The sequence below is a fragment of the Mastigoproctus giganteus genome, chromosome 14 (genome assembly GCF_048544385.1).
Source record: "Mastigoproctus giganteus isolate SK-2022 chromosome 14, ASM4854438v1, whole genome shotgun sequence".
Classification (NCBI taxonomy): Eukaryota; Metazoa; Arthropoda; class Arachnida; order Uropygi; family Thelyphonidae; genus Mastigoproctus; species Mastigoproctus giganteus.
The window spans coordinates 73,918,759-73,938,168 of NC_143588.1; the positions used below are offsets into that span (position 1 = coordinate 73,918,759).

Consider the following 19,410-nt stretch of genomic DNA (forward strand, 5'->3'; position numbering starts at 1 on the left):
GGCCAGTAAATCAGAGAGTCTTATAATGGGGGATTTTAATTTCCCAGATATTGACTGGAATTTGTGGGTTGGTCACTCACACACTAGCAAGGCTTTTGTGGATTTATTGGATGATTGTTTTCTACACCAGCATGTTCAGGAGGCAACTAGAGGGAGTAATACTCTTGATCTGATTATCAGTAGTGATTCTTCATGCATTAGGAATCTGCAGATAAAGGAACCACTGGGTGGCAGTGATCACAGTGTGCTGAAGTGGGATTTACTCAAGGAGATAACTACCATCAGAGGAAAAGGGAAGGGTTTTTGCTTTCGTAAAGGCGACTATGATAGTCTGAGACAGTATTTAAATTCTATACAGTGGGACCAACTGATGATGTTACCAACAGCAAATTCAAAATGGGAAGCATTCAAGGAACTAATCTTGGAAGCTACCAGGCTTTACATACCAACCAAGAAATATTGTTCAAGGTTCAGGCCTAAATGGTTGTCAGATGAACTAATGAGACATATGGCAGAGAAGAAAAATGCATGGGATACATACAAATTAATGGGTGACATGGAAGCCTATGATAGATATAAGTTGGTCTGTAACCAAGTCACAAAGGAGATTAGGCAGGCAAAGGCAGATTATGAGAAATCCTTGCCAAAGGATGCAAAGAAAAACAGAAAAGAGTTCTTTACCTATTTAAACTCAAGAAGGAAAGGGATGAATCAGATTGGTCCACTGGATGTTGATGGTTCAACAGTTGAGGATCCAGCTCAGGTGGCTAACAATCTAAACGAGTATTTTGCATCTGCATTCACACATGAGGAGTTATTCAGGAAGGGGAATGTCGTAGGTGAAGTAAACATTGGCAGTGAGCTAGATGATTTTCTAATAACTGAGAGGAAAGTGGAGGAGAAATTGTTGAGGATAAACATAAAAAAGGCACCCGGGGTGGATGGGATCTATCCAGTTATATTAAAGGAGGCAGCAAAGGAAGTAAGCAAACCCCTAGCCATAATTATGAGAGCTTCTTTGGACTCAGGGGAGGTACCCATAGACTGGAAATGTGCAAATGTGACCCCAATTCACAAAGGAGGATCAAAGGCTGACACAAGTAATTATAGACCTGTTAGTATAACTTCGGTTCCAGGAAAATTAATGGAGGCACTGGTTAAAGAAGCACTGCAGGATCATCTGGACAAGAATTCAGTTATAGCTCAGACACAGCATGGTTTTGTTAAGGGCAGGTCTTGTCTGACCAATTTGATTGGATACTATGATGTAGTCACAAAAGAACTGGATGCAGGGAATAACTTTGATATTATATATTTGGATCGTAGAAAGGCTTTTGATACTGTTGCGCATGGAAGACTGCTGCACAAATTGGAGAAGTGTGGCATTGGAGGCAAATTGCTGCTATGGATAAAGGGATGGTTGAGTGGCAGAAGACAGAGAGTGGTAATCAATGGACACTGCTCAACGTGCACTAATGTTATTAGTGGAGTTCCTCAGGGTTCAATGTTGGGTCCATTGTTGTTTTCTGTATTTATAAATGATATTGATGATGGTCTATCAGGCTTAATGTCCAAGTTTGCTGACGATACCAAGGTTGGCAGGGTTGTTAAGGACACTACTGATACTATGCTGCTGCAACAGGATCTGGAAAGGTTGAGCAGATGGGCTGAGAGGTGGCAAATGAAGTTTAACATTGACAAATGTAAAGTACTACATATGGGAAACAGTAACCCCAGATCAACGTATCAACTCTGTGGTACTACCCTGACAGTGGTAGAGAATGAAAAGGACCTGGGGGTAATTGTGCAGGCAGATATGAAGTTCTCTGAGCAGTGCAGACGAGCTGCAAGAGTAGCTCATGGTGTCTTGTCAATGATATACAGGAATTTTTCTAGCAGGGACGGGGATGTGATTATTCCCTTGTATAAGGCATTGGTCAGGCCACACCTTGAGTACTGTATACAGGTCTGGAGGCCTCATTTCAAGAAGGATGTAGAGCTGCTGGAACGAGTACAGAGACGGGCAACAAGATTAGTGAATGGAACAAAGGGTTGCTCTTACGAAGAAAGGCTTAAGTTTTGCAAATTACAGAGCCTGGAGACTAGGCATCGGCGAGGTGATCTGATAGAGGTGTATAAGGCTTTGAATGGCTTCAGCATGCTCAATGCCGATGGGATTCTTCCTCTTGCTCAGAATAATCACCTGAGAAGGCATAAATTCAAATTGAGGAAGGACGGATGTCGGATAGATGTGCGGAAATTTGCCTTTAGCCAGCGGGCAGTTGGTTTGTGGAATAGACTCCCATCGCTTGTTGTTGAAGTTGATAGCCTAAACAAATTTAAGGCTCAGCTGGACACGTATTTCGAACGAACGGAGGGGTGAAATGGGAGTAGGGAGTAGTGGTTGTTTTTTTTTTTTTTTTTTTTTTTTTTGGCTGATGCTGAATAAGCTTGCTTTCTTGCATCATATGCCTCTACTAATGCTAATGCTAATGCTAATCCCTTCTAGAAAAATTCCTGTATATCATTGACAAGACGCCATGAGCTACTCTTGCAGCCCGTCTGCACTGCTCAGAGAACTTCATATCTGCCTGCACAATTACCCCCAGGTCCTTTTCATTTTCTACCACTGTCAGTGTAGTACCACAGAGTTGATACGTTTCTCTGGGGCTGCTGTTTCCCATATGTAATACTTTACATTTGTCAATGTTAAACTTCATTTGCCACTTCTCAGCCCATCTGCTCAACCTTTCCAGATCCTGTTGCAGCAGCATAGCATCAGTAGTGTCCTTAACAACTCTGCCAACCTTCGTATCATCTGCAAACTTGGACATTAAGCTTGAAATACCATCATCAATATCATTTATAAATACAGAAAACAATAATGGACCCAATACTGAACCCTGAGGGACTCCACTAATAACATTAGTCCATGATGAGCAGTGTCCATTGATTACCACTCTCTGTCTTCTCCTCCTCAACCACTCCTTTATCCATAGCAGACATTTTCCTCTAATTCCACACTGCTCCAATTTGTGCAGCAGTCTTCCATGTGCAACAGTATCAAAAGCCTTTATAAGATCCAAGTATATAATATCAAAGTTATTCCCTGCATCCAGTTCTTTTGTGACTGCATCATAGTATCCAGTCAAATTAGTCAGGCAAGACTTCCCCTTAACAAAACCATGCTGTGTCTGAGCTATAACTGAAGTCTTGTCTAGATGATCCTGCAGTGCTTCTTTAACCAGTGCCTCCATTAATTTTCCTGGAACAGAAGTTAAACTCGCAGGTCTATAATTACTTGTGTCAGCCTTTGATCCACCTTTGTGAATTGGGGTCACATTTGCACATCTCCAGTCTATGGGTACCTCCCCTATTTTCAAATGCCCAAGTTTTTGGGCATTTGATTGACCAGTCAGAGGGGACTCGTATCTCTTATGATATTGGCTTCCCTCTGCCTACTTTCCTGAATTTCGTGATCACTGAGAGGAGCAGTGTATATGACCAAGGAATTGGAAGTCCAGAATGTGATATCTGTTAATAAAGATAATAACTGTGGTGTAATAGTGTAAGAATTTGTAGTTAGCTCTTAATAGAAATAACCCATGAAGTAAAGGACTCTTTTTAAGTTATGATTAGGTAAAGATAAAGCTGATTTTTTAACTTTAATTCCTTTAATACAGTGAAATTAATCAGAGTTTAAAAACATTATTTAAAAGGAATTAAATCTTATATGTGCTTATAAGGAATACAAATAATGTATGCATTATCAGATTTTAAAGTAAAATACAGTATGCTGAAAACATATATGTGCAGAGTATAATTAGAATCAACACTACAGTTTGACATTCCACTAATGGATTCTCAGTAGTGAAATGTTAAATACCCTAATCTGTGCTACATTTGGCAACCCAGCAACAATTTAATTCACGTGAATGAAAATAGTCCTCAAAATCCATAACTAAAAAATGAGTTTGTATAAGCTCCATACCTATTTATAACAAATGAATGTCTTACTATCTGAAGAAATTTATATGTTGTTTCTTTATTACTCTAATTTAAAGTTGAGCTTTGTTACATTTAATGTGGCATAATATTTTAATAGTTTTGCTGTTATCATATATATTTTGAATTTATTTTCTACTTTCCAGAATTGTTAATGAATCCTTGAATGATAATTTTACTCTAAAACCAAATACTATTTACACGTGGCTTACCACACTGCTCTACAATAGGTAAGTGGATTGCATTATGCTATTTTTGAAATGCTCAAAATCAAATTTTTATTCCTTATTTTGCAAATACTCTATAAAAATAGTTGCAGTAATCCGTAATTATTTTTGTTGTAAAGAAATACCCTTACATATCATAATAATTACAATCAGAAACATATACCTGTGTAATAATGAATCAGGGTAGTGATATGTACCTGCCAGCTTTTCTGGTTTTTCCAAAATATTTATAATAATTATGCATATTTTACAGCTTTATTGAAAGTAGTACTTTATTTTTCAGATTTAATCAAAGTTTGTGTTATGTTTTTCAAATATAGATCTACCAAATTTATCAATATGAGCCCAGTCACCATTAAGTGGCTATAGCTTTGTTCATATTTTAGTGCAGAAATAGCATTTACCAAAGGAAAATTTAATAGCAAACATTATATATGTACAAAAGTCCAACACCCGGGAAAATTTAATAATAACCTTATTCCTTACAACCACCAGTAGGGAGAATGGAGAGGGGCAGTGTTAGAAACAGATCTTGATGTTAGCAAAAGTTAATTTATTGTGAGATCTTACCGTGTTGTGTTGTGTTGTGTTGTGTTGGTCATCATAATTGCATATTGCTCTTTCACTATGGAATATTTGGTAATAAGAATGTCATTTCGCAAAATGCAGGCGAAAGCTCAGCTAGTGTTATCATATGCTGCTGCAAGAATTTAGTGATTGTGATGAATTCCATCGATTTTATTCCCAAAAGACAGTGACTAGCCACACAGTTGTTGGGAAATTACTGTAATTTTAAGGATACAGGAAGCATTACAGATGTGTCTTGCTCTGAATGTTTTGGAACATCCACAGAAGATGTAAATGTGTAAGCAGTCTGTATCAGTTTGAAAAAGTTACTCGGTAGGTTGGTTAGCTGGGTGGTTCTTGGTATGCTAGTTAATTTGATACTAAACTAGATTTAATCTCTATCATCTGCATTTTGTTTGTGTAGGTGTGTGTTCATGCTGATTTATTTGTGTGTACTGAAAAATACAAAATAACTTACTTAGTAAGAAGCTGTAGTTAGTAACAGAACTAAATATGGTGCTAAAAAAAGCATAAATTTGAATCTTACAAATTATGAGTACTGTAATTCAAAAACTGCACAGAGAGAACAGTGACAGAAAAGATTAGCATTAGGTAGCATCAGCAAAAAAAAAAAAAAAAACCTTCCCATTTCACCTATCCATTCACTCCAAATGTTTATCTAGTTCTGCCTTGAATTTATTTAAACTGTCAACTTCTACAATGACAGATGGAAGTTTGTTCCAGCAATCAACAACCCTAAAGGCTAAAGACAGATTTCTGCACATCTATTCTACAACTGTCTTTCCTCAGTTTGAATTTATATCCCCTCAGATGATTAATCTGGCCAAGAGGAAGAATCCCATGAGCATTGTAGCCAGGTGAGCAGGAGCAGCAGTGCGTAGCATACGCTTCTTGATTAGACTGGGGTTCGAGCCCATGACCACCAAATACGGAGGATGCGGAAAGGTCAGGTAATGACCACCGCATAACCCCGGAGCAATATGGCCTTAGTTGCTAATGCTCCTAAAAACCAAATAACAACAACAACCCATGAGCATTGAGCTTGCTCAAACCATTCAAGGCCTTATACACCTCAGTTAGAATACCTTGCAAGTGCAAGGTATTCTAACTGAGGTGTATAAGGCCTAGTCTCCAGACACTGTAATTTGCAAAACTTCAACCTTTCTTCATAAGAGCAACCCTTTGTTCTAGTCACTAACTTGTTGCCCTTCTTTGTACTCGTTCCAGCAGCTCTACATCCTTCCTAAAATGAGGCCTCCAGACCTATATGCAGTACACAAGGTGTGGCCTGACCATGCCTTATACAAGGGGATAATCACATCCTTTTCCCTGTTAGAAAAATTCCTGTATATCATTGACAAGATACCATGAGCTGCTCTTGCAGACCATCTGCACTGCTCAGAAAACTTCATATCTGACTGCACAATTAACCCCAGGTCCTTTTCATTCTCTACCACCCCGAGTTTAGTACGACACAGTTGATATGTTACTCTGGGGTTACTGCTACCCATATGCAGTACTTTACATTTGTCAATGTTAAACTTCAGTTGCCACCTCTCGGCCCATCTGCTCAACTTTTCCAGATCCTGTTTCAGTAGCGTACTGTCATCAGTGTCATTAATAACCCTGCCATGTCATCTGCAAACTTAGACATTAAGCATGATATTCCATCATCAGTATCATTAATAAATACAGAAAATAACAATGGACCCAACACTGAACCCTGGGAGACTCCACTAATAACATTAGTCCACGAAGAGCAGTGACCATTGATTACCACTCTTTGTCTTCTCCCACTCAACCATCCCTTTATCCATAGCAGCAATTTGCCTCCAGTGCCACACTGATCCAATTTATGTAGCAATCTTCCGTATACAACAGAATCAAAAGCCTTCCTAAGATCCAAGTATATGATATCAAAATTATTCTCTGCATCCGGTTCCTTTGTGACCACATCATAGTATCCAATCAAACTGGTCAAACAAGACTTCCCCTTAACAAGCCATGCTGTATCTGAACTGTAACTGAAGTCTTGTCTAGATGATCCTGCAGTGGTTCTTTAACCAGTGCCTCCATTAATTTCCCTGGAACAGAAGTTAAACTAACAGGTCTGTAATTACTTGTGTCACTCTTTGATCCATCCATGAATTTGGATCTCATTTGCACATCTCGAGTCCATGAGTACTTCCCCTGAGTCCAGGGAAGTTCTCATAATTATGGCTAAGGGTTTTCTTACTTCCTTTGCTGCCTCCTTTAATATAACTGGATCAGGGCCACTGCAAGTGGGTAGGCGAGGTAAGCATCACTTACGGGCGGCAGTTAAGGAGGGCGCCAAAAATAATTTTGACATATATAAGTTGGACCTCTGTTTAACGAACTTCTTTATAAAAAAATTTTCTATTTAGCGATTTTTTTTTTATATTCCCCTGAGTAATTATATTTATAATAGTTTCAGTAGAACGAAGAAAATTTCTATATAACGAACAGATTGCAAGAGACTACTGGGAATGCATTGTTCGCACCTCTGGCCTTCAGGCAATTGAGTCAATTAATCCTGTTGCTAAGCACGAATAAAGAGCCAAAGGGATTACCATTCTGCAACTTATTGTTACTCTTAAAACCTAACGAAATGCCTGTCCCACATACCCGGAAATCGTGCTGGTCATCTGATTGGTTTTATACAATTATCTGATGACCAGCCGAATTTCTGGGTATGTGGGATGTGTATTCTGGGTATCTGATTGGTTTTATACATTCAGATGCTCAACGTGACTTCCATCGTTTACCAGTATTCAACATGACAGGCAAATAATTTCATTTGAAATAAATACAGTTCATGAAATTGCAGACACGTTAAGTTGCTTATTTAGATATGTGTTTTATATTTATATTTTCTGTTATAAAATCTTTTTCTCCAAGTTCTCTGCCCTGAACCTGCCTCAGGCAGCTTGAAGGCTCCATTGGCACCATGTTTCTCTATCTTGTGCTATACTTTTAATTCCTGCATAATTTTCCTCTTATCATCCAATCCATAATTCCAATTCTCCTTCCTCCAACAATTCTCTTTGAACACATATACCCCTCAATCGCTTTCCTGTGCATGCTCTCTCTTCTCAATACATGTCCTATAAAGCTATTTTGTCTCTTTCTTAATTCTTTACTAATGTTTTCTCTTATACTTTCCTCAAAATCTCATTACTCACTTTATCCACTCATTTTACCCTTTCCATTCTCCTCCACACCCACATCTCGAAAGCTTCTAGGCGTCTAATCTCCTCCTTCCCAGTGTCTGTGTTTCGGAGCCATATAGTACAACAGTCCATATTAACGTTTTCACCATTTGCTTTCTTAATTCCTTCTTGAAATTTCTTCTCAATAGTTCTTTTTTATTATAAATGCCTCTTTGCCCATTGCAATTCTTGTTTCTATTTCTTCCAGGCTTTTTCCATTTTCTGTTATTATGCTTCCCAAATACCTGTATCTCTCGACCTGTTCCAGTATTATTCCATCTAATGTTACATTGATTCTTCTTCATGGCCTCTTTGAAATTAACTTGGTTTTACTGCTTTTAATCTTCATATTTTACTCCTTTATTGTGCTGTTCAAGATGTCCAAGGAGCTCTGTAATTCTTCATTATTAGCAATCAATATCTAGTTGTCTGCAAATCTTATTGTCTTTATCTTCCCCTCGACGTGGGCACCTGTACGTGGTGAGGGGACCTCCCAGTGATGCTGCTGGTTTTCCAGATTAGCATCACTGGGATCTAACGCCCATACCTTGGTTCCAGGGTTACATCTTTGGAATCCGGCGTGTGCAGCCGTGCGCCGCGACCCGTGGAAGCGGAAAGGGGGATCCTGGTGGTTGAGGGGCCCAGCCTTAATACACCACTTTGGCCCCTGCTTCGACGAGACGGGTGGTCCCGGACCGGCTCGACTGGGATCAATCGGCGGGTGGTATTATACTGCTAGGGTCAACTGCGTTCCAATAAGTCTCCCTCCCTATGGTCCTGGGACGGGATAAAGATTTATTGGTAACGTGGGTATGGTGTTCTAAGCGAACTCGGCGTCCCATTCGTGTACGCAGTACCTGCTAGTTCACGAGTGGGCGCCCCCTCGTAGGGCTCCGTGGTGGGTGAGGTACTTAGGCATCAGACATTTTTCCTTTACTCTCATGAGTAATTTAAATCCTTCTTCTGGGGCCCCAACAAGGCCCCTACCTAATCGACCAGATGAGAGTGAGAGCAATTCTGCAAAAAGAGCCAGAACTGAGGATAAAACACCATCTATAACACCGCTTTTCCTCATTCTCCATTCTACCGGAGAGCAGTCAATTGGGAAGATGTCACCCTTCTTTATCCAGAAAGGATTAGAAGGGCTGGCAGGATCACCAAAATCTGTAAAACGGCTGCGTTCTGGCGATCTCTTAATTGAAGCTTCAAATACAAAGCAAGCAGAAAGAATCCTGAACGCGACATCCATAGGGGGAATACCGATCATTGTAACACCCCACAGAACTTTGAACTCTTCACGAGGAGTCATTTCAGAGTGGGATCTTCTTCATGTCTCTGAGGAAGAGATCTGCTCTGAACTAAAAGACCAAGGAGTGACGGCTGTCAAGAGAATATCAATGCGGAAGGATGGGAATCTCGTCCCTACCCGAGTTCTCATCATAACATTTAACACCCCACGGCCTCCAAGTTCCATCAAGGCAGGCTATTTAAACTGCCCAGTGAGGCTTTACATCCCAAACCCACTGAGGTGTTTTAAATGCCAAAAATACGGCCATTCACAAACGGCTTGTCGTGGTAACCCTGCCTGTGCTCGATGTGGTGTTAAAGACCACGAGAGCAAGGAATGTTCATCTTCCAAACCGATCTGTATAAATTGCCAAGGAGAGCACCCTGCCTACTCCAGAGCATGCCAGCGGTGGAAGGATGAAAAAGAGATCCAAAAACTAAAAACAGAGCTGAATATCTCCTACCCAGAGGCCAGAAGACGCATGCAACCAATAAATAGCGGGAAACCTTCATATGCCCAGAAGGTTTCTGCGAAGTGCACTATCGGTACACAAACAGAGATGACTGTACCACCAAAAGAGTCATTCACTCCGATTGCACGCTATTTATTGAGTACACAAAAGCCCACCAAAAAAACGCAGTCAGCTGCCACTCCTATATCCGTACCTCCGAGTGCTCCACCACTACCAAAACCAAGTGGTAAAGAGCTAACAGATAAAACAGAAACAATGGATGTCGAGCACAAGGAGGTACCGGATGAATCAGTCTTGGAACTCTTTGCGGAGGAAGAAATGGACACGGGACAGCGTCCATTCTTCCCCAAAAAAGATAAAGCCAAGACTGATAAAAGTAAGCCCTCAGCACTTCGGAAGCCGCCTGATGGACCCACCAAGCCAAAATAATGGCTAAATTCCTACAATGGAATTGTCGTGGATTCCGGCGAAATACTGATGACATCAAGGTCCTCCTGCAAAAGCACGAGCCAGTTTGCTTTTGCTTGCAGGAGACTTATCTAAAAGCAAATGATGACCCCACCATGTATAACATCACAATCTTTCGTAAGGATAGAATTGCGGATGGTCCTGCTCATGGAGGAGTGGCTATCCTTGTGAGTAATCAGACCCCAGTTCAGCCCTTGCTAATTACAACCAGCATAGAGGCTGTTGCAATTCGCCTTACAGTGGGATTTTTATTAACGGTCTGCTCTATTTATTTGCCACCTGGGACTGACATCTCCCAGGAAGACCTTGATGATCTTGTAACGCAGTTGCCTCCCCCTTTCTTACTTCTTGGGGATTTTAATGGACATAACACCCTGTGGGGTAGTGCTAACATCAACGGAAGGGGACGAGTCATTGAGCGTGTGCTCAATGACAATGACCTTTCCCTTCTAAATACTGGAACAAACACCTTCTTCCACACGCCTACCCGTACCTTTTCTGCCATTGATCTATCTATCTGCTCCCCTTCTCTACTCCCTTCACTCACTTGGGAAGTGGAGGAGAATCCATACGGAAGCGATCACTTCCCTGTGATAACCTTGTTACACAGTGGGAGACCATGTCTTCCTTTTAGGTTACCACAGTGGAAGATTGATCAGGCTGACTGGACTGCCTTCCAACATCAGGCAAATTTCGATCTTAGCACAGTCAGTCAAGAGCCGATCAATGATGCAGTAAAGTACATCACAGAAATCATCGTCCAAGCAGCTGCTAATGCTGTCCCAAAAACATCAGCCCGGTTTCCACCATTTCCCAAACCTTGGTGGAATTCACAATGCACAGCAGCAAAAAAGGCTCAAAACAAAGCGTGGGGGATATTTCGCCGATATCCTACCACGAACAACCTTATAGCCTTCAAACGTGCACGAGCCAAAGCACGCTACATCCGTCGTCAGAGTCAAAAGGAATCGTGGATCCGTTTCACATCATCTATTAACCAGTCTACCAACTCTAAGGTAGTCTGGGATAAAATCCGGAAAATGAGGGAAAATATACCTCCCACCCTTCTGCAATCCTAGATTATAATGGATGCACTATTGCAGATCCAACTGCAATAGCCAATGCTCTTGGGGAAACATTCTCTAACATCTCTGCAACATCTTCGTATTCCCCAGAGTTCCTGGTCCTTAAACATAAACTGGAAAAGCAAGCACTTAATTTTAAGACCAAGGGCCTCTATCCCTACAACGGGGCATTCACTATAGAGGAACTGAAAAGAGTCCTCACTCTTTCCAAAGCAAGTGCTGTTGGACCAGATGGCATCCATTATGAAATGATTAAACATCTTTTACCAAAATCTATGGATTGTCTGCTCCTTCTGTATAACAGAATCTTTACTGAGGGGCAGTTTCCGGATTCCTGGCGAAAGGCAATCGTTCTTGCCTTTCCTAAGCCAGGAAAGGATCCAAAAGTCACCACCAATTATCGTCCTATTGCTCTGACCAGCTGTCTGTGCAAAATCCTGGAGAGAATGGTTAATTCTCGTTTAATATGGTATCTCGAAACAAATGACCTTCTCTCCAACATCCAGTGCGGCTTCCGAAGGAACCGGTCCACCTTGGACCATCTTATTAGATTGGAAGCATCCATCCGGGATGCTTTCCTAAAACGCGAACACTTGGTGTCGGTGTTCTTTGACATGGAGAAAGCGTATGACACAACTTGGAGATTTGGCATATTAAAAGATCTGCATAGCCTAGGCCTTAGGGGGCAACTCCCCATTTTTATTAAAAACTTTTTGGCCAATCGATCTTTCCAAGTTCGTGTGGGATCCTCACTCTCTCGTCCCTTCAGCCAAGAGGAGGGAGTACCACAAGGATCAGTATTAAGTGTCACGCTTTTTGCCATCAAAGTCAATTCCATCACAGAACAACTTCCTCCAACTGTAAACTGTGCCCTCTATGTTGATGACTTTAGCATATTTTGTCAGTCATGCAACATGAGGGTTATTGAAAGACAACTGCAGAAAGCCATTGATCACCTTAATTCCTGGGCACTTGCTAATGGCTTCAGGTTCTCGCCGGAGAAGACCGTTTGCGTACACTTTTGTCGCAAGCGTAATCTTCATCCTGAACCTGAATTAAGGCTCCGACAAAATATTATTCCAGTAGTGTCAGACACAAAATTCTTGGGACTTGTGTTTGATAAAAAGCTGACCTTTCTCGAACATATTCGTCAGCTTCGTACAAAATGCACGAGGGGACTCAATATTCTTCGCTCTCTCTCCTCAACGCGTTGGGGAGCAGATCGATGCACCCTACTACGGCTCTACCGTGCACTTGTATGACCCAAATTAGACTACGGGTCCCAGGTATACTCCTCAGCTCGAGAGAGTGTCCTCCGATGGCTGGACCCTGTCCACCATCAGGCTATCCGTATCGCTACTGGAGCTTTTCGAACATCTCCTGTCCAGAGCTTATACGTCGAAGCAAATGAACCATCGTTATCCCTTTGACGTAAGGAGTTGTCTTTAAACTATGCTTTAAAGTTGAAATCCCTGCCAGACCATCCTACGTGGGCATGCGTTTTTGAGCCACGTTGGGAAAACTTGTACAATACCCGTCAGACTGCCAACCGACCTTTTGGTATTCGTGTCCAAGAGCTAATCAGAGAGTTTAACATCATGGTAGACAAGGTGGCACAAACACCAAAAGAAACTCTTCCACCCTGGCATGCTCATCCCCCACCGTGCGACTTTTCCCTTAAGAAATGGGTAAAGTCTGAGACCTCATCATCCGTCTACCAGCAGCTCTACTCTGCACACCAAGCTGAGCACTCAGACTTCCAGCCCGTTTACACAGACGGCTCGAAGTCTGAATCGTGCGTAGGATCTGCTGCTGTCTTTCCGGACACTATAATATCTCAGCAGATTCCTCCCGAATCCAGCATATACACTGCAGAGCTGTATGCTATAGAGCTAGCCTTGGATCACATTCGAACTTGCCAATTCCAAAGGTCAATAATATATTCCGATTCATTGAGTGTATTACAGGCTTTATTATCTACGAGACATAATTCTCATCCAGTTCTTTGTCGGGTTCAGCAGAAGTGACATTCTCTTTATGAATGCAAATTTGATATCCGCTTCTGCTGGATTCCTAGCCACATTGGGATAAAGGGAAATGATTTGGCTGACGCTGCAGCCAAATCAGCAACACCCACTCATAATCGTTGCCTGTCAGTCCCCTATACAGACTACAGGCAAATAATATGCAACAAAATATATTCCCAATGGCAAGAACTATGGCATAGACAGAGAACAAATAAATTATATCAAATAAAGCCTGTAATACAAACTTGGCAGTCTGGTCTGCGCAGGAATCGGAGCGAGGAAGTTGTTCTTGCTCGACTCCGCATAGGTCACAGTCATCTGACACATTCTTTCCTGCTGAGGGCGGATGACCCTCCTATGTGCGAGTCTTGCGACACCGTTTTAACTCTAAAGCATATTTTAATAGATTGCGTTCATTTTACCCATGTTCGCAATATACATTTTACCGCTTTTACTCATCCGACTGAGCCTTATACACTCAGTCGGATTTTATCAGACAACGACCACGTGTCGGCAGTTTTTAAATTTTTAAAAGCGATTAATATATACCCACATATATAAATAACAATTTGACGAGGTAACCTTTTTAAAGGTTACCAGAATTTATCTTTATTGTTATTTTAATCGTTTCTTGGCGCAGTATAACCTTAGTTGTTTTTGCGCCAATAAACCGAAAATCAAATCAAATCAAGTCTTTATCTTCTCCCCCTCCTACTTTTATACCTCCTTCTTTGAATCTTTCATCAATGCTTTTGCATGTGAATCAAATAGTATGGAGGACATTGAAAATCCTTGCCTTACACCCCTACCAATGGTAAATCACAGAATATTTTCAAGAAAACAGAACAGAGGAAGCATTCCAAAAAATTCTCGATTCGGCTAATAATGTGGCTACTATCATTGGCATTGCCACTTAGTTTCCAGAAGTAAGCATTGCAAGGAAAAGATTGAAAAGATGTCATTTCGATTATGAAAGTAGAGAGGAAGCTATTCAGGATTTGCAACAAAATTTCAAAATTATTTTTTTTCTTTCAAATTATGGACACACAACTTTTCTCATTAACTGAAAGGTTTAGAAATATGAAAGAACATGCAGAAATATTTAAAATATTTTATATTTCTGAATTTAAAAAAAATGGTCATATGACAATTTATTATTTCTGAATTAAATATTTAATATTTTTGAATTTAAAAAAAATGGTAATCCGCACACCTGTTCTACAACTGTCTTTCCTCAGTTTGAATCTATGCCCCCTCAGGTTGTTCTTGTTAATCTGAGGGCAAGCAGAAGTATCCTGTCAGCATCGAGCCTGCTCAAACCATTCAAGGCCTTATACACCTCGATCAGATCACCTCGCAGGTGCCTAGTCTCCAGCTGCTGCAACTTGCAGAACTTAAGCCTTTCTTCGTACATGCACTCCTTTGTTCCTTTCACAAATCTTGTTGCCCTTCTCTGTACTCGTTCTAGCAACTCTACATTCTTCCCAAAATGTGGCTTCCAGACCTGTATACAGTACCCAAGGTATCTCCTGACCATACCTTGGGTACTGTATTCCTATTTATCATTGACAAAACTCCATGACCTGCTCTGGCAGCCCATCTGTACTGCTCAGAGAACTTCATATCTGACTGCACAATTACACAGGTATTTTCATTCTCCACTTCCCTGAGTGTAGTACCTCACAGTTGGTACGTTTCTCTTTGATTACTGCTACCCATATTGAGTACTTTGCATTTGTCAATGTTAAACTTCAGTTGCCACTTCTCAGCCCATCTGCCTAACTTTCCTAGATCCTGTTGCAGTAGCATACTGTCTTTACTGTCGTTAACAACCCTGTCAACGTTTGTATCATCTGCAAACTTGGAAATTAGGCCTGATATACCTTCATCAATATTATTTAATATTAATTAATAATAAATATTAATAAATAATAATATAAATAATAATAAAACAACAATGGACCCAGCAGTTGCTTCACCTTCTTGAAGCATCTTGGTTTGGCAGACTTTCCCATCACTAGAAGCCTTCTTTTATCTGTCCCAGACATATTTGTGTAGATAGCCGCTATAAGTCTATTCTTTGACAACTTTCCTCCAATGCATTTTTCACCCTGGAATTTCAAAGTTTGGTCAGGAGTGACATTATAGAAAATTCCAGCTTCATCCATATTGTAGATATCGTCGTCACTGCAGCCTTAAGAGTGAATCGGCACACGTCGGTTATCCACTTAGATGTTATCTTCATGTCCACTGCAGATGCTTCTCCACTGATTTTGCCCTAGCAGATTTTATGCCTATTCTTAAAATGATCAAGCCACCCATTTGAGCAATAAAATCCTGCATAGTTGAAAAGCTGTGCAGATTCTTCTGCTTTAGCCTTTAAGATTGGTCCACTTATGGGTTAACCAGCATTTCTTTGTGCAATAAACCATTTCAGCAGAGCTTGATCAATGTTGTCATCACAGGCCTTCAACACTGCATCTCTATTTTTCCACAGTGTTGAAACAGTAGACGAAGAAAGTCAGTACTTCTTACATATCTCTATGTCCTTCTGACCAGTCTGCAGTTTGATAATTTTGGCTTTTTCCTTCACCGATAATGCTTTCCTCTTCGACATTTTCGGGCTCTAAGATTGAAACCAAGTTCCTCATACTGTCCTTTAGAAGGGAGAATAGAGTTTGTCCTTAAAAGGACAGTTTATAAAATTTTCTGTGAAATCCACTATCCGAAACAATCAGTGTCAAAGCAGCAAATGCATCCAAGCTCTCTGGAGATCTACATTTATCTATTCAGCAGCGGCCAGTGATTGGTCACTGGAAAAGGAGTGAGGTGTGTTTTACAGCTTCCTGATGATTAATAGCTAGCTGCTGCAGGGTAGGTAAAAGGAGACCTCTAGAGAGCTTAGAAGCATTCGCTGCTTTGACGTTGATCGTTGTAGACAGCAGATTTCACAGGCAATTTTATAAACTTTCTTTTGAAGGACAAGTAGAAACTTTCTTCTCGTTTGTAAAGGATGACAAGAAGCACTTGGTGTGCTGTACACGGTGGTATGTTCCCTCATTATATCCGGGACGTGCTCATTATATCCGAACTGAATGCTATGTGTTTTTAAATGGGACCAAACAAAATATCTCAGTTTACTCGTATCCAGGAACTCGTTGTAAGTGGGCTCGTTATAAATGAGGTCAACTGTACATTTTTTGTTTTGAATACTCTACAACCAGTGGCGGATTAGGGATAGTTGGGGTCCCTAGGCAAATCATATTTGGGGGCCCACCAAAAAATAATAATAAAAAAAAAAAGAATAAAAAATAAATAAAAGTTAGGTGGCAAATAAATTAAATTTTGTACTTTTGAATTTTTTGCTTAAATTTTCACTTAAGTTAATCAAGATTTTTATGATGTTTACTGAAAACATTAATCTATATTAGAACACTATAGGAAAATGTCTTGGGAGCCCTGGGCACGTGTCTCATTGCCTTAATGGTTAATCCACCATGGTCTACAATCAGTGATTATAAAAACTTTCAGTTTTTATCACATTGTTATTAGCACCGTGGGTCTGAATGTAGAGTCATTGTTGTAATGGAGCTGACTTGCCCCGGCTGTTAAATTTTCAAGAATTTTGCAAGCTGATTGTTAAATTGTTAAGAATTTTGTGAGCTGATTGTTAAACTGACAATGGCTATAAACTGCAGAGTGGCATGCATTTCAATTGTTAAACTGACAATGGCTATAAACTGCAGAGTGGCATGCATTTCAATCCACAGTGGTTGGTGATAAGCTTGTATATGGTGACACAGAAAATCCAGCCAGGGCATACTTATTTTGGCACCCTTTGTGCTTCCTTTTCCCCCACCCCTTCCCTAGATAGCAGCCTGTGTAGGGATTATCTCTGCTAGAAATTTTACAGGAATATTATTTCCAGTAAACATCCACCTAATTTTGCCTGCCGCTCTTCTTCTTAAGATAATGACATTCCCATGCTCAACATCTGTCAAAGATTTCATGTAATTGCCATGAACCTGATAAGGTCATTACCCTAAGAAGAAGCAACCCAGGCGGATGTTTGCTGATAATGGAATTCATTTATACTTTTGGAGGGTTGTAATTCTCACAAAGGGAGAAACTGCCTCGTAGTTTCCAAAGAGGGTGGGGAAGGAAGCATGACTGATGCCTTTCACACTATGTCATGTGAGCCGGTTGTTAAAAATTTATGCACACCACTGTGTAGAGTGCTTGATAAAAAACAAATACAGAAGTAGAGTAGAAGAGATATATATATATATATATATATATATATAGGCAACAAATATAGAAAATGAAATAACAGGCAATGAAACTTTTATAAGTGTTCTAATTCTTTTATGTGTAATGAATTTTTCAATTAGAATTTTTTTTATATATGAATGGCTCCCACGGGCTTTAAACTTTACTAAGAAACATTGAATAAGGTTATTCATTCTGTTTTTGATATTATTGAGTTAAATAAGTTTGTTAAGATATGCTATTAGGCTAGAATGAATGAATTTATATAATGGTTTTCTGAAAAAGGAAGTTTGAATTATGACTGTAAGCAGATGTTTTTCACAAGAAAAAACAAAAATTCGCTTTCTAGTATAAATAAAAATGTTTTAGTTAATGAGAACAAAACTTTTTATCAAGTTGATATCATTTTGAAGAAACATACAGGTAAGAGTTTTTTCCTTCTACTAAAAGCAAACTTGTAGTTATCAGCAGATTTTAAAGCACTTAAAGATAAAAAAATGTTTGAAAGTGCTGTCAATGTCTGGATTTCTTTTTTAGATTATGGAGCAAAGATTAAGGTTAAAGGCAAGATAGAAAACTTACATTTAAAGTTTTAAATGAGTCTTTTATAACATGTTTCGTTTGAAATATGTAGTAAAAATATAAGAAGATAAAACAGTTAATGTCTGAAATCGTTTTTTTACTCTGGATGTTAGTGGTTTATTTACTTATAAATTTAATTCTGGTGGCCACTGTTAAGTTAGCGGTTTAATAAGAAAATATTGTGTCAGTGAACTTGAAGTTAGTTCAGATTTTATAGAAAGTGTTTAAATGAACCCATCAAAGTTAGCTAAAGGATCTTCCATCAAATTTAAAGTGCGTTTTATTTAGTACCTTTTGAGTAATTATACTGTAATATGTTATTTTGAAACATAGCATTTTAAATGTTTTCTGGGATTAGCATTAGCATTAGTAGAGGCATTTGATGCAAGAAAGCAAGCTTATGTAGCATCAGCCAAAAAAAAAAAAAAAAAAACCACTTCCACTTCACCCCTCTGTTCGTTCAAAATACCTGTCCAGCTGAGCCTTAAACTTATTTAGGCTATCAACCTCCACCACAAGGGATGGAAGTTTGTTCCACCAACCAACCACCCGCTGGCTAAAGGCAAATTTCCGCACATCTATCCTACATCTGTCTTTCCTCAATTTGAATTTATGCCCTCTCAGGTGATTTTTCTGAGCTAGAGGAAGAATCCCATCAGCATTGAGCATGTTTAAACCATTCAAGGCTTTATACACCTCTATCAGATCACCTCGCTGGTGCCTAGTCTCCAGACACTGTAATTTGCAAAACTTAAGCCTTTCTTCGTAAGAGCACCCCTTTGTTCCATTCACTAATCTTGTTGCCCTTCTCTGTACTCGTTCCAGCAGCTCTACATCCTTCTTGAAATGAGGCCTCCAGACCTGTATACAGTACTCTAGGTGTGGCCTGACCATCGCCTTATACAATGGAATAATCACCTCCTTATCCCTGCTGGAAAAATTCCTGTATATCATGGACAATACTCCATGAACTACTCTTGCAGCCCGTCTGCACTGCTCAGAGAACTTCATATCTGCCTGCACAACCACCCCCAAGTCCCTTTCATTCTCTACCACTGTCAGTGTTGTACCACAGAGTTGATACGTTGCTCTGGGGTTGCTGTTTCCCATGTGTAGTACTTTACATTTGTCAATGTTAAACTTCATTTGCCACCTCTCAGCCCATTTGC

General features: G+C 40.0%; 1 protein-coding gene across 1 annotated transcript in view; it reads left to right on the forward strand.

The window, feature by feature from the left end:
* LOC150075248 (proteasome subunit beta type-4-like) overlaps positions 1-19,410 on the forward strand; it is an 80,433-nt gene that overhangs the window by 28,655 nt on the left and 32,368 nt on the right. The window contains exon 3 of the mRNA XM_090388412.1: positions 4,152-4,235. Coding sequence (XP_090244538.1) covers positions 4,152-4,235 — 84 coding nt within the window. The remainder of the gene's footprint in view (positions 1-4,151; positions 4,236-19,410) is intronic.